Raw genomic sequence first — 14,758 nt, forward strand, 5'->3', positions numbered from 1 at the left:
AATGAACTTTGTGGATACTAATGCTGTATCAGCTAACAGACAGGAACTCAAAACTAACTGGATGTCACTACTTTACCTGGTTTGGCCAACAGCTTCATGTTGAGACGGACCAAAGCTCTTAGAACGATTCACTGAAGAGAAGTGTTTGAAATGTAGTCGCCTGTCAATGACTGGGGCTTTCCTGTGCAACTGGGTTTGCTTGCGTTTTCTAGAACTTTCCACCACATGGAAAGGGTGCTAGCCATTGGCGCTAGCTTGAGAATGAAACGTGTCTCGCGCCCGCACTGCGCAATCGGCGGCGTTCTCTAACAACGTCACATTCGGTTTGCGCTCCGGCGGGAAACAACCTGCTAGCTACAATGGTGGATTGTTGCCAGGTGTCCTTCTGTACCAATGATTGAAAGAAGAAAAAAAAATAATCTAAAGTGGCTAAAGTGTCTTTTTTTTTTTTTTTTTTAACAAAAAAATCACAGAGAAAAGGAGGAGGACATCTTTGCTGCAAGAGTTTGTCACCTGTGGAACACAAAAGTCATTCATGTGTATGTCTGTTACATAGGTCTGTTGTCAGCAGCTAAGCGAACATGAGGTATGAATAACTTGTCTAAACATTGTTCCATGAACAAGATGAAACACTAAAACAAAAGAGAAGTACAAACCACGCTTTTACATGCTGTCCTGTGAGTAAATCACTGCGGGACAAAGCTTATCAAAAATAACTAATATCAAGAATGCATGAAACGCATTAAAACATATTTTGTGTAAATAACTTTGTTTAATTTATTATTATTATTAAACGTGATATTGCTTCTCACAGGAAAATTTAACCAGGCAGGTGACTGTAGGTGATTTTGTTAGTCTAATCTTGTCTAATTTGTGAACCATATGATGTATACATTTGTATTAATGTATTGTTCTGTCAGTTATGACTCATTGAAAAACATGACATTTTATTCAGTGTTTTTAAATCAAGGCTAATTCTGGGCAGGAGAAAAGGACTGACCTTTATCCAACTGTGACATGATGCTAACTGTAGCAATGACTTGGTCATGTGTCAGATCATTTACAGAGCAAGCAAAAACATGTTCTCATTTACATAAATCACACACCCAAGCAATTTAAAACTATCTTACATTTTCAAATAATACATCTGTACACTAAACTGAAAAAAGATACTACACCTAACACACAATACCCAGACTTCCTTATAGGTCACAGCCTTAAGTTTTATCTTACCCATAACCCCCTAAAGTGCAGTGATAGATTGGTTTCTCTGTAAAGAAAGCTTCTTGGCTTCAACATGCATTTTTTAGTATATACAGCTCACTTATCATATGTTTGTACGTGTGTGTGTTTGAAGTGATTATTTATATAGCATAGAGCATAGCAGTAGAGTTGGTTGTGTGTTAAGCAAGTATAACAAAAACATCGGAACAGGTTTGACAAGTGACCAGCCAGGTAACAAATTGATGATTTTTAATGAAAAATTATCATCTTATTAAATTCACATCAAATATCAGCAGCATATCTGTTTTTTGACCACAATAAAGGCAAACCTTTTTGTAATTCACCAAAACTATCACAAAGTCTAAACAGCAGAAACTGTCTGACTGATTACAAACTCAACACCAGCTGAAGTTGAACCCCTGACTGTGCGTATGAATCACGGATTTATTGAAAAGTTATGACATATCTTCATTCATTGATTGCAAACCTTTGTACCTATAGAAATAAAAGGCTCATTAGGTTGAGAGGCCTGTTAGCCTGTCAAGACATTGGAGGTCAAACCTTCAGTTATTCAAGTTTCCAGTCTGAGTTGTGGTATCTGTGTGTGAATACATTAGGAATTAAGAGCCTGTATGTGTACATCTGTGAGAGAGTGAGTAAACGATGTGAATACTGTGATATACTCTAAAGCTCAGTAAATGTTCCATGTAAGTTCAGTGGTTTTAGCATTTATTGTTAAACCCATGTAAAAAAAAAAACTCATCTTAAAAAGTAATCAGTTTTGACAGTTCAGCATCGGGAATGAAAGAAAGGGTCAGGGACAAAAATATAATCTCACTGTGCATCAATCAAACCCCAGCACTACAGTTTAAGGGAAGACTTGTCCTGTCGTGCACCATGATCCATTAAATCTTCCTCCAGTTTTTTAAGATTTCTTCTGCAGCATCCAGAGTGCTATCTTGCTGTAGAGGTAAAGAACTGAAGGTTATAAAAACAGTTTACCAGAGAAAATTGCATTTTTTAATAGGTTCATATCAGTTATTCTGAGTTTTTGTTTGTATCTGGTAAGTTTGTCCTTACCTTGATGAAACAGAGGCGAATATATCTCTCAAACTGCTTCTTGGACTCATCTCCAACAAACGCTGTGACTGGGATGGCTGCCAGTTTCTGTTTATGATGATATTATTATCAAGAACAGAAGACCTGTGATGTAAGTGCAGCTAAACAAGAATGGTCTCATATTTTAGGAAAACATTTAACGAAGTTCAGTACACTACCTTTTCTTTAATCATCCATTTCACAAACTTGTAATCATAGGCGTCATCGTCGACCATATGTGAGAGGTCCTGATCTGTGATGAAGAGAGCTGAGATGATTATTCACATGTAGGGCACTGTATGTTATAGTTAAACAGTTCATGTGACGAGATCAGTGTGATTTTTCTTTTTACCTTGATTTGTTGTGACTTGTCTGTCAGCTAATTTACAGAGGTTTGGTTGAGAGGGCCTACATGCTGTCACACACCTGGGAAGCTGTCCTAAAACTGCTGAACAACAGGGGGCACCGTCATCATGCCACTTCAGCTGCAGACCCGGACGGTTCTGCAGCTCAGGAGGAAGAAAATCCACCTCGACACAGATCATCTCAGGACGCTTCAGTGTGGTGAGTCAAAGCGGTACTGTAACATGTATAGTTTATACGTGGAAATATAGGCAGACTTCACCAATAAACTATTTCTATAACAGGGCTCCATCCTGCTCCTTCACTTTTCTCTGTCTGTTTTATCCATCATGCTGAAAGTGTAGTCTAAAGATCCCCTCTACCGTCAGTTTGTCACTATGTTAGCACTCAGTCAAGTTAGCCAGAACTAGTAGGGAGCTTTATTTATACTCGGCTCTTGGTGGGTGTATCCCTCGGTGGCGGTTGTGTGACTAACTGACATCACAGAGGAGGAGCTGCTTTATCAGATTACTCCAATAAAAAGAAAGGATCCTCGTGTGGTCACGAAGGTCGAAATCTCGCAGCCAAATGTCAATGACCTATTTTCAGAGGCATCAAATCTCGTTCTAGGATATCAGAAAAAATACAATATCTCATTTTTTGAAAATTCAGGGGGTGAAAGGTCTTGTTTTCAACTTTATTATATTATATGTAAGTATTAAATCAGGGATCAGCATGATGTGTACCCTTTAAATGTAAAGATGTAAGACCTCCATCACACAACCACTGGCTGAGAGATTTGATGATCATCCTCAAGCTGAAAAGAATCAAATGGACCCTCAAAGGTACCTGTAAAAGTTTTTATAAAACCTGGTAACCACTTATGCAATATGTGAAAAGTTTAACCCAAAATCTAGAACTTCAGGTGGTCTTTCCCAATCAGGATAAAGGTTTTAATTTTCAATTATTAACATAATTTTATAAGTATTATTAATTGCAAATTGTATATTTCAGCTTTACATTAATCTGTATCATGTCTTCATCAATTTACTTTTACAACGTTTTTTTTTGTTTTATTACTACATGTTTATGCACAGACATGCATATGTGTATGTGTCTTTATGAATATATTTTCTATCATTACTTTATTTTATAGGTTTACTTTTGAGTCTGTTTGTATGAGTTGTAAAAGTGAAAATCTAATAGAATAAATTCTTTATTAAATATGCGAAGGTAAAAAAAATGATCACACTGGTCTAGTTACATAACTTTCTCACAAGAATGTACGATGTCAGACCAAAGTAACCTTTTTGTATGAGAACATGACACCACTAATCCAGCCACATGTTTGGTTTATGTGGTTCCACACTGTAGAAGCTTAAATCTTACTATTTGTTTTGATAAGATAGTTCTGAGTCAGTGAGAAAGAATGTTATTTCCCATGACAAAGACCATCTTGTAAAACTTATTTTTCTATTTTTGTACAGTGCAGTTATGAGCCAATTGCTGCTTTATAAATCTTAACCATCTATTACTTTTTAAGTCATTTCAAACTATAATTTACTCTTTATTCAAAATTGTTGTCAGCTACCTTGCTGCAGTACTAAACTAAGCAGAGATTTAAATTGAAAAATTGGAAATTGGACACATCTGTTGAGTCTCCTGTCAAAGGGACTCCAAGAAGGTTTAAATGTGACTTAAAGAAGCACAAAACATCAATGAAAAACTGATAAAAATAACAATGTTCCTCATGTCTCAAATTCTTCATGTTACTGGTTCAGTTAGTTCAGCAACTCACTGAGAGATGTCACATCCACCAGCATGAAGTATCCTCCCTCAGGGATCACAGGAGTCATCCCAGCTCCCTGCACGATGGCAGCCATGCGGTCCCTCTTAGCCTCCAGCTCCTCTGCCAGCGAGGAGAAGTAACACTCGGGCTGACCCATCAGCTCAAAGTTCAGGAGCAAACCTTGTGCCACAGCCTCCTGATGAACCACAGTGAGATTAATTAGACTAAAAACAGACTTCAGACTTGAACAAACACACTTCACCCAAACTCACCTGTAGAGGAGTCGGGCAGGTGTACAGAGTGTTCTGCATGACGGTCTGAAGGTGCTTTATCAGGTGCTCAGGGCCGACAGACCAACCCAGCTACAAAACCAAAGACATAATGTGTTAGAGATAAATATGAAGTAATGCAATAAGTGACCTAAATTTACACATTTCTTACCTTCCATCCAGTGACACTAAATGTTTTCCCTGCACTGCCGATTGTGATGGTTCTGTCCCACATTCCAGGAAGAGTGGCTGTAGGTGAAGTGAAATAAGACAGGGTGTTAAAGTTTTTCTGCCAGTAACTCAGACCACAGAACACACAGTGCACATCTTTACCAAAGCCAGGTAAAAAGAAGAGAGAGGTTATACCCATATGACCATAAGAATATATCCTATATCTTTCATTTTATAATCGCTTATGTTTGAATACTTTATAATTTGTCAAATCTTAAAATTCCTTATTTTGTACTTTCTATTTTAGACTTTTTGAAGAAGTAGCAGTAACAAAAAAGCAATTTCTGCAATTCTGATATCCACACACCACAATGGACCTGCTTCTTTACATTTTTGTTATTTTTTGTTTTATGTTGGGATTTGAATATTAAATCTTTTTCTTAAAAACTTCATTACTATTTATGTAAACTGTAAAACATGGGTCTTTGGGGAAAAAATCACAGTTTTTAAACATGGGGTTTGGAGCCTGACATTGCCATAATAAATGTATTGTAGGACATAAGCTAGGGGCAGGACATGCCTGCTTTAGATGGTTTAATCCATACGTCTGAGAAGCTACAGGAGCATAAAAACACAGCAGCTCCTGTCACACAGATAACCACTGAATCCCTGTGGAGAAAGAACGCAGAGGTAATAAACAAACCGATTTTGATATGTTGGTGTCCCCTGTAGACAAGCCATTCATAAACCTCGTCACTGAAACACAGCGTGTCGTGTTTGATGCAGAGGTCAGCGATCATCTGTAGCTCGTCTCTGGTGAAAATCTGCAGGAAGAGGACAGGATCCACTGAGAGCACTTGTTCTCTGTCAGGTCAAATGAGCACGTTTAACAATAAGTGATGAGCGTGGTTCATACTAACCTTTCCGATAGGATTGTTTGGGGTGTTGATGATGATAGCTTTTGTTTTGGAGTTGAATTTACTGGAAAGCTCGTCTGGGTCTAGAAACCAGTCGGCACTTGTGATTGTCTGCTTCTTCCCAGGCTTCTGAAATTTTTGCAGTAGAAAGCAGTTTTCTCCTCCTGCAGTATGTTTAGTAAACACTGTGTATGTCACAAGCATTAGTTAAACTTACAAGGCGTAACGGTATCAACACAGGCTTGGCCCCTGCCATCCGCACCATGGGTACATAGCAATCAAAAAAAGGCTCGATTATGATGACCTGCAGGAAAAAACATCACATAATGAATCCCATTCAAAATCAAAGATCATATTTGTGAATGCTCTGTCTGTGTGAATGAACACCTCTGCAGTGCAAAAGGCAAATGCCCTTACCTCGTCTCCCTCTTCCACCAGTCCCTGCATGGTGCTGAATAAAGAGCCATAGCCTCCCACTGTGACCAGGATCTCTTTTAAGGGGTCAATCTGTCGCCCACAGACCTTCCCGTAAACCTGGGAAAGGGCTTTTACCAAAGGTGGATGACCCTTACAAACAGAAATGTAAAACAACTTTTAAATATGACAAAAACAGAATAACTCATTTCTATATAACATTGAAGTTCATGCTTTATTTAATTATTCTTATTTAAGAATTTGCGCTTATGTCAGAAGCTATAAACAAAGATTTTGTAAAAGATCGTAAGTTTAAGCCAATAGGTGAGCATAGTCCAAATTTATGAGATAATAGGAAAATAATACCTCAGAAGGATGAGTCGTAATTTTTGAATATTCAAATAACTGTTTAACGGTTAAAAAAAATCAATTTGTTTATCTGACTTTTATCTCATGTTAACATTTATCATTATTTTAACATTATTTTATCAATAGTTTTTAACAACCCCAGGTTTTAATGTGATGTAACCAAACAGTGTCTGTAGGGCATCTGAAAGCTGTTTTTCATTCAATAACAATTGACCCTCAGCACAACATAAATATCTTCCAAATAACTCGAGAACATGTCAGTCATTATTCACTATAAAAAAAAACAAACACAAAGCTAGTTTAAATGTCAACTTTTCCATAACTTACTAATCTATATCTAACTGACCTACAACAGCTCTGCACAGTCATTGAATGGAGCTCTACCTCCTTATGTCTGCACGGGGGTGGGAGGTATTCAACCACTCAGCAAATTGTAACAGGTGACAATTGACCAGTAAAATGCCTGTGGCCAATATGAATCTTATTCTTTTGGCTTTTTCCATTTTTGGTGTTTTATTTCCGATTCTGCATGGTGTTTTTTCACAGTTGGACACAGAATGAGCCTCCTAACACAACCCCCGCCGGCTTTTTCGACCACAGGACCAATGTGGGACTCAGTGCTCAAGGACTGGGATCGAATCCCTGACTGGTTTCAAGATAAAGTTAAAATTAAAGTACGTGGTGTTTTTCGATCTTCTCCTTCAAGAGTAATCCAATATTTTGGAATAGATCATAAACTTAGGTTGGTAGTCAACCATAATTCATGTCCAAATATTTTGATTTGAGTCAACTATTTTCATGAAGAGCTACCAAAGAAGTCTGTAAGGTGTAATGTTTGAACAAACTGTACTCTCAGCCAACAGATGTCTTGCCCAGAAGAGTTTTCTCCAGTTTTGACAATACAACAACAACCTCACTAGAACCTGGCACAAAGTTTTTTCCTTGTTATTGAAGAGCTGTGAGCAAACCACTTTCAGCTGGGCTACAGCCACCATGTGGCAGATGGACCGCATTACAACAAGGTGCTTGTAAAAAATTTCAAAACAGAGCACATATTTATAAGAAGATAAAAGCTGCATGAACCATTACTGTTATTGCATAAAAAATATAGAAATCTAGGTATTTTGTATTGGACCCCGAGTCAGACCCGGACGGTTCTGCAGCTCAGGAGGAAGAAAATCCACCTGGACACAGATCATCTCAGGACACTTCAGTGTGGTGAGTCAAACCGGTACTGTAACATGTATAGTTTATACGTTCATACTCTGCTCTTGGTGGGTGTATCCCTCGGTGGTGGTTGTGTGACTAACTGACATCACAGAGGAGGAGCTGCTTTATCAGATTACTCCAATAAAAAGAAAGGATCCTCATGTCATCACGAAGGTTGAAAACTCACGGCCTACTGGCAATGACCTATTTTCAGAGGCATTAAATCTTGTTCTAGGATATCAGAAATAATACAATATCTCATGTTTTGAAAATTCAGGGGGTGAAAGGTCTTGTTTTCAAATTGATTATATTATATGTAAGTATTAAATCACGGATCAGCATGATATGCCCCCTTTAAGGACTGAGCAGGAGCTGAAGTCTAACCCAGTATGTTTGGGTATTTTGTCAGTGGTAATGGTCCCATGTCTTCTTTATTATCTGCACTGGGACTAAAGATATGAATCATCTTCCTTAATTATAATGCTTTGCCTTTTCCAAATTAACAAAAAATTAGGAAGACCTTTAGCGATGCAGTGTAACAGAGCTTTTGAACATGCTTAACTGAGATACTTGATTCTGTTTGTAGTATCTTGAACTGTTTAACACCAGGTTTTGAACACAGCTTGCTTGTTTTGCAGGTAGACCATGATTTGTCTTACAAAGCCTCTCGTGTACTGGTTCATCCTGTCCACAGACGCAGCCTTAGCGAGCGCTTCCTTGACATAAGAAGGTGGAGGGATGTCTGGGAAGCCTTGGCCCAGGTTCACAACGGATGGGTCTGCTGCTAATGAAGTAAACGCCACCCTGAACCACCAATGAAACAGACGTTAGAAAAATACTGACATTCAACACCTTCATGACATAACCACAAAACCTGTTTCTATTCTCTGATGCCTGCTTTGACTGACAGCTGGTTTATCCTGTTACAAGAACAGCTAAAGGTTTTTTTCCTTGCTAGGAGACATTCATTTACCTTCACCTTTTCCTTTCAAAAGAGACACTTTTAGTAATCACAGTAACAGTAAATGAACACTGATATGGTTGAAAGACTTCAAGTAAGAATAACTTTTACACAAAAAATTACAAAAAGGGTTTTGTTTCTGAGTGTAAGAACTCATGAAACCAAAACAGATTCATGTTTCATTCTTTCACTTACCAGACGTTCTTATCCAGTCCTGCTATTCTTTTGGAGTGAGTGTGCCGGGACATCATTATATGCTAAAACACAAGTACAAACCAAAAAAAGCACCATAAATGTGTTTGTTTTAGTTTTATCAAATATTCACAAATGTTTCCTGTGTCAAAGTGCTTCCTGTTAACTTCAAAGTACTTCATTTGTTTTGCTTTGATTTATCAGTAAGTCATTTCCAGGAATTCCTCAGCACAACTATGCCAACACTGCAGCATTAACACATCAACTTTTATTATCAGCATCTCACATATCATACACACACAAGTGCTGAACCTAACACTGTCTCCAAGGTTATTCTAATCACTGTTTTCTGATGTTTAACCAGATGCAAATCATGAGAAGTTGCATTAAAGGTTTTAGAGACTTACTTGTGAAGTGAAAAACCTTCTTCTGCAGTTGATGTTCGCTAAATGACAAACAAACTTGGAGCCACTCAGGATTTGTCTTGCAGTGTTCATGCTGCACAAAAGAAAATAAATAAATAAATATACATGAAAATGGTTGATCTTCAACATGCATTCTGAAAATCTAGTTTTAATCGTGGATTTGATTGGTCTGTCATACTGAGAGGTGCTCAGTGACTCATGGTAACATAATCTGCATGCAGTTGTTAAGGTTCAACTGATATTTCCCAAGTCACTCATCTGTACAGAACAAGCATGTCCAAGCCTGGGGGTCTATTTTCATACAGCCCCAGCTTTCATCAAACAGTAAGATATTCCAATGAATCATGTTTTCATTTGTGTTATCAAAGTGCACAAACCAAACCAAACCAAAGTATATCTAGTAACCTCTCACTAAACTACATTTGGACTGTTTATAGTTTGTCTAGGCTACATGGCTACTTGTATAAAGCTAAAGCTCTGTACATTCTGCAGAAACTTAACAACTCTTACAGCTGACGTATTGAAAAAACACATTAGAGGACATGAGTCGATTAAAGTTATGAAATGGTGAAGAAAATAAAAACAAAACTTGTTTAAAAAAATAGTTAATGATGCAGGATTAGAGATATTGGGCTAAAATTGTTGTTTACAGGTCAAACCAGTCTGAATATGGGAAAAAAAATCAGAGAAAAAACATCCTGACATATTTTTCTCATATCGCCCCCTAATGGAGGACATTTTCCTTGGTCAGGAGCAGAGTTTGCTGATGTTTACACGGCACGTAACACTGCAGAAAACTGACCACTGATCATCTGGGATCAAGAGACACCTTTGGGTTTTGGTTATTTTCACAAAATCAATGTAGCCTGTGCCCTTCACCTTCTTGAATTCTGCACACTAGATGGCGCCTGTGTGCATAACATGAATTAAACACAGAGTGCTGTGTCGTCCAGTGGGGAAAGCTGCTGCAGACAACAAAAGGGAGCCCTTAATAATAACAGTAAAAACAATAAGGAATAAAACTGAGTAAAACACTGTCTAGCGATATCGGACCTTAGGTCATTTAACCCTGGCCAGTGTTTGTTTTCCCCCAGTTCCGCAGGAAGCATGAATGTTACATGTAGCTGGACTGCACACAGCACCACTGTTAGCTTTATAATGCTAGTAATGGCTGCTAAATGGAGCTGTTATGTGCCTTTAACCTGGTCTTTGAGTTACAGGGATGACAGCTGCAGCCAGCAGTCAGTCAGTCAGTCTGCTTTAACAACACGTACCATGAACCGTTAGAAGAGCAGTCAGTGAGTCCGCAGCATGACTTACTTGTCCTTACTTATTCCAGGTTGAAGAACAGTTCAGCGTCCGGGGGAGGAGATGACGTCACAGTGCTGCCTTCACGGTCGAGGGGAAAAACAAACGTTACAGACAATGAACTTGAATCTGAGAATAGATAGATAGATAGATAGATAGATAGATAGATAGATAGATAGATAGATAGATAGATAGATAGATAGATAGATAGATAGATAGATAGATAGATAGATAGATAGATAGATAGATAGATAGATAGATAGATAGATAGATAATATGAATGGTCTAGGTAAAAAAAAAAGAAAAGAAAAGGGAAGCTAATAATAATATCGAATACTGCCACTTTGCACTTACCAGAAATGATGATTGTACTTCACAACCATTCACAGGTGTTCTCCTTTTATTCGTTAATTACAACTGTCATGGTCTGTTCCCACCTCCTTCACTTTGTAGCCAGTGTGTTCCACATTCCACTCTCAACATTTTGACTACCTGAGAAATCAAAGTGCTATATGTATTTCTGTGGTGTCAGTGTGAACACACTTATCCGCTAGCAAATGTAAGAGTAAGTACAGATGTACTGCAGTTAAGATAGTGTTGGTCTATACCAGAATAGAGTCAGTTACTTCCACCTCCTCACTGCTTGACATTAACCTTCAATTAACAGAATTTCGCTGAGTGTCATACAAGTGTGTGACTCCATGTTGAGATTTTTCCAAACTGAGCTCAAATTAATGTTTGCTTTGGTTTTAAACTTTAGAAATTTGCAAACAAAGATAGTGGACAGGCCTGCCACTCAAATAGGATTGGGAAGTTAACAGGGAACACATGAGGGATCAGTATGGACCTAGTTACTGGTGAATCACTTAACTCAGCATTAACAAAAAAGTTTTTTGATATGTTTACAAATCAAAAGCTTCCTTTAATATGTGATTATGAGTACCTAATGGAATCATTTTGAAGAGGTTAGTTCCTAATTTCTTCCCTTGCAACTCAAAATGTTGCATCTGTTTTTGTCAGAGTGAAGACTTCTGAGTTAAGTTGTGTATGGTTATGTTTAACCTGAAGGCTAGTTTGGGGCTGCAGATTAATTTACTTAATTTACACTGCCAGATTTGAAGATCTGGACTGTACAGGCCAGTTATAAAGCTAAAAACACACTCAGATGGAATTGAATGAAGAGAATAGGATATTTTCTCTGTAGGAATTTATTAATTACATTTCTGGTGTGACACATTGGACATGTATTAACCTGACAAGCAAGAGCCAATGATATCAATAATAACACCAATTCTATCCCTTTGCTCTCTTTTTTTGCGTGTGCACATCCAGTGTAGAGGTGTCTCCATTCTTTGTAAGGTGAAGGAGAAGGGCAGCACCACACTTGAAAAGAAGAAAAACCAAAACCTTACTTAAAATCAAGGGGTATGACAAACATACCATGATATCGATACTTTTTTGTTTATCAGATTTTCTCTTTAATTCATTTATTTCTTTGTTGACATACACTGTTCTGTGTAATGTTTGTTTAATGTTACTTTTCCTTCTCAACTGAATGGACACAATGTGATTGGATATGAACTGTTATGTGCCTTACAGTTTGTAGCTAAAAATATATTAATAAAGAAATTGATTTTTTTTTTTTTAATGTTTATCAGATATCCACTCCTTTGCTACTACACTTTACACTTAAAGTTTAGCCATGTTTTAACTCGTTGGTTGTATTTTGAAATCACTTGTTCTAACAATCTAGCTAACGCTGCTATAGCAATGGCTAATAATGGCTACACCAATGTCAGACCAGGGCAACAAATTTAGGGATTTCACTGCAATGAACTGCATTTCATGTATGATTAAACAGATGAGCTGCATTCAGGAGCTGCAAAACAGGCAGGAGCTGCATCTTTGTTTCATAAGCTATGAAAAGCAAACGTTAATAATGTTAACTCAAGATTAAGGGAAAATTGAAGTTCATGTAACAGAGCCTAATAAACAGGACCTCAGTCAGTTTGGTGAAACTGCTTAAAAAGAACATGCAAGTCTAGGATGGGTGTTTCAAAACTCAAATTTTAGCAATTGTTTATCTTGTTGTCAAGAAAAATTGACATATTAAACTAACTATGAGCCATATTTACTTGACAATTCAAGGAAAATGTCTTAAATGAAGATATTAAAAGGCAGAAAAGAGGGCTGACATTCTTGTTCAGAGTGAGACAATCCTGACATGTCAGGTGTCATGAAATTAAGATCACATTTTAGAACATACAAGCAACTTAACTAGTACATTTTTCTAGCCCATTGGTACATTTTTTCAGTTTTATAAGAAATTCAGGCATTATTTCTGTCTTTTGATATCTTAAATAGGGACATTTTTCTGGACTTGTCCAGTGAATGTTGCTCAGATTAAGAAGATAAAAAAAATAGACAAACAGTTTACGGGTTTCTTTTGGTCAAATGTAATAAGATTCACAGAATGTTGAATGTAGGCCAAATTTTACAGTATGAGAAAGTTGTTAAGGTTCACTTTTCATAGCTTAGCTGTCTCATCACACATGTAAGGCAGTACAACGCAGTGAAGTCTGTTTGCTGTGAATTTGTCACCCAAATCTGACATTGGTTTATCATTAACTTGTGAAAATGTCTTTGTTGTAGAAGTGAATAAACAGTCACTCTATGACAGCCACCGAGAGTCCAGGGGTGACGTCGAAGCAGGGACTGAGCGGCGCCAAGTTTCTAAGGGATGTGTTTTCACCCTTTCCCCTTGGCCCTCGAAACAGAGGTCCAAGGAGAAGGGGGAAACAAAGGGGTAAGACGAAAGGGGAAGGGGAAAGAATCTCCAATGCTTCGTCAGTTGTGTTATGTTCCAAAGTCAGTCATTGTGTCACTGGGTCACAGTCTGATCATCCAAAGCAGCTGTGAAAACAAGAAGCAGCTTGAAGGCCTTCCTGAAGAGAGAACAGATGGGGATAGTAGAAAATAAGAGAGTGTGACATAGTGAGTCATTCCTCTGCGTTTGTGAACTGATCAGGTGGGAAATAAAACGTCTTCATTAAGTTTCGATGGAAGCGTTTTCTTTAACTCCACTGCGTATTACACATCGTTGTAATAAATATCAGATACATCATGCAGATTGAACATGACAATACGTTGCAGATTTCTGTGTTTATTGGTGTTTTGAAAGCACATATTTGCTTTGCAATTTAAATGAGTTGTGTTGATTGGTGTTTAAATGTTAATACATGCTGCCCTCAGGCAGGAGATACAGATAACCACGGGCGAAATCCAACAGGATGAAACACCCTTTTATAATTCAGGGCTTCTAGTGGATCCTCTTCAGATCCAACTCTGATGTAACATGGAGGTTTTAATTGTAGTTTTAATGGTTTTAATGATGATTTTACACACTCTTGGCATCTTGTTGTCATCCAGTGAAGGAAAGTTGTATGTTGTGATGTCAGGTGTAATTGCTTCTTTTGTAAAAGTGGCTTGTTGGGGATCATGGAGCCAGTGTTTTAAATGAATTCTAAAGATGGAGGATTTTGTCTGCAGAAGAGGATAGTGTGTATGCATGTGTATTAATGTGTCTAAGTGTGGAGGGGCTTGATACTATTAAATCTACGAGTTGCTCTGAAGCAAAGGTCTAGGAAGCAGGAACATGCCTTTGGACTGAGGGAGGAAGATGGAGCACTGAAACCAGAAACTGTCCTGCTGTGAAGCCACTCTGCTAGCCATTGCACATCATGCAACTTTTATCTTTTATTAATGCAGTTTAATCTTTTTTTCTTGTTTAGTTTTCCCTTTTTTTTGTACAAACCCAAGTGCCTTTGTTTTCTTGTTGTTTTTGTTTTTGCCTGGCTGAAAAACAAATTTACCCTCAAGGAAAATCAGGGTTGAAGATGAAGTTCTTATTGGAGGACTGGTACTTGGTTCTTTGCAGTTTGATTGCTTGCAGTGGTTTGACAGAAGAGTTTTGAACACTTTCATTCAATTTGGGATCATTAGAAATATAACAATTTTCTAAAAGAGTTAGAGTGTAAAAATTATTCTTAATGCATACAAATAATTGCAGG

General features: G+C 37.7%; 1 protein-coding gene across 2 annotated transcripts; it reads right to left on the minus strand.

Moving 5' to 3' along the window:
- Nucleotides 1–848: 848 nt before the first annotated feature.
- On the minus strand, nt 849–10,794 carry LOC141789682 (kynurenine--oxoglutarate transaminase 3-like). Of its 2 annotated transcripts, none has more exons than XM_074669229.1 (14): nt 10,701–10,794; nt 9,363–9,453; nt 8,959–9,020; nt 8,462–8,606; nt 6,228–6,377; nt 6,028–6,114; nt 5,814–5,939; nt 5,597–5,717; nt 4,895–4,971; nt 4,726–4,815; nt 4,463–4,649; nt 2,502–2,575; nt 2,305–2,391; nt 849–2,186 (listed from the first exon to the last, which is right to left on the minus strand). In XM_074669229.1, exons 2-14 carry the CDS (start codon nt 9,450–9,452, stop codon nt 2,130–2,132), a joined length of 1,353 nt encoding a protein of 450 aa, XP_074525330.1. In that variant the 5' UTR covers nt 9,453; nt 10,701–10,794; the 3' UTR covers nt 849–2,129. The 2 variants fall into 2 exon arrangements, with proteins under 2 accessions (XP_074525330.1, XP_074525329.1); XM_074669228.1 differs by having other exon boundaries at nt 851–2,186; nt 10,655–10,794.
- Between the last annotated feature and the right edge of the window lie 3,964 nt (nt 10,795–14,758).

This window comes from Halichoeres trimaculatus, unplaced genomic scaffold, assembly GCF_033239565.1.
Source record: "Halichoeres trimaculatus isolate MK-OKI-2021-1 unplaced genomic scaffold, fHalTri1.1 fHalTri1_scaffold_4, whole genome shotgun sequence".
Classification (NCBI taxonomy): Eukaryota; Metazoa; Chordata; class Actinopteri; order Labriformes; family Labridae; genus Halichoeres; species Halichoeres trimaculatus.

What these genes read in the sequence shown, in the direction of transcription:
- LOC141789682 (XM_074669229.1), bottom strand. Translation starts at nt 9,452, where the DNA reads ATGAACACTGCAAGACAAATCCTGAGTGGCTCCAAGTTTGTTTGTCAT. An exon ending in TGTTGATACCGTTACGCCTT is followed by an intron (nt 5,940 to 6,027) that starts GTAAGTTTAACT and finishes CAAAAATTTCAG; the next exon opens with AAGCCTGGGAAGAAGCAGAC. An exon ending in CCTGCCCGACTCCTCTACAG is followed by an intron (nt 4,650 to 4,725) that starts GTGAGTTTGGGT and finishes GTGGTTCATCAG; the next exon opens with GAGGCTGTGGCACAAGGTTT.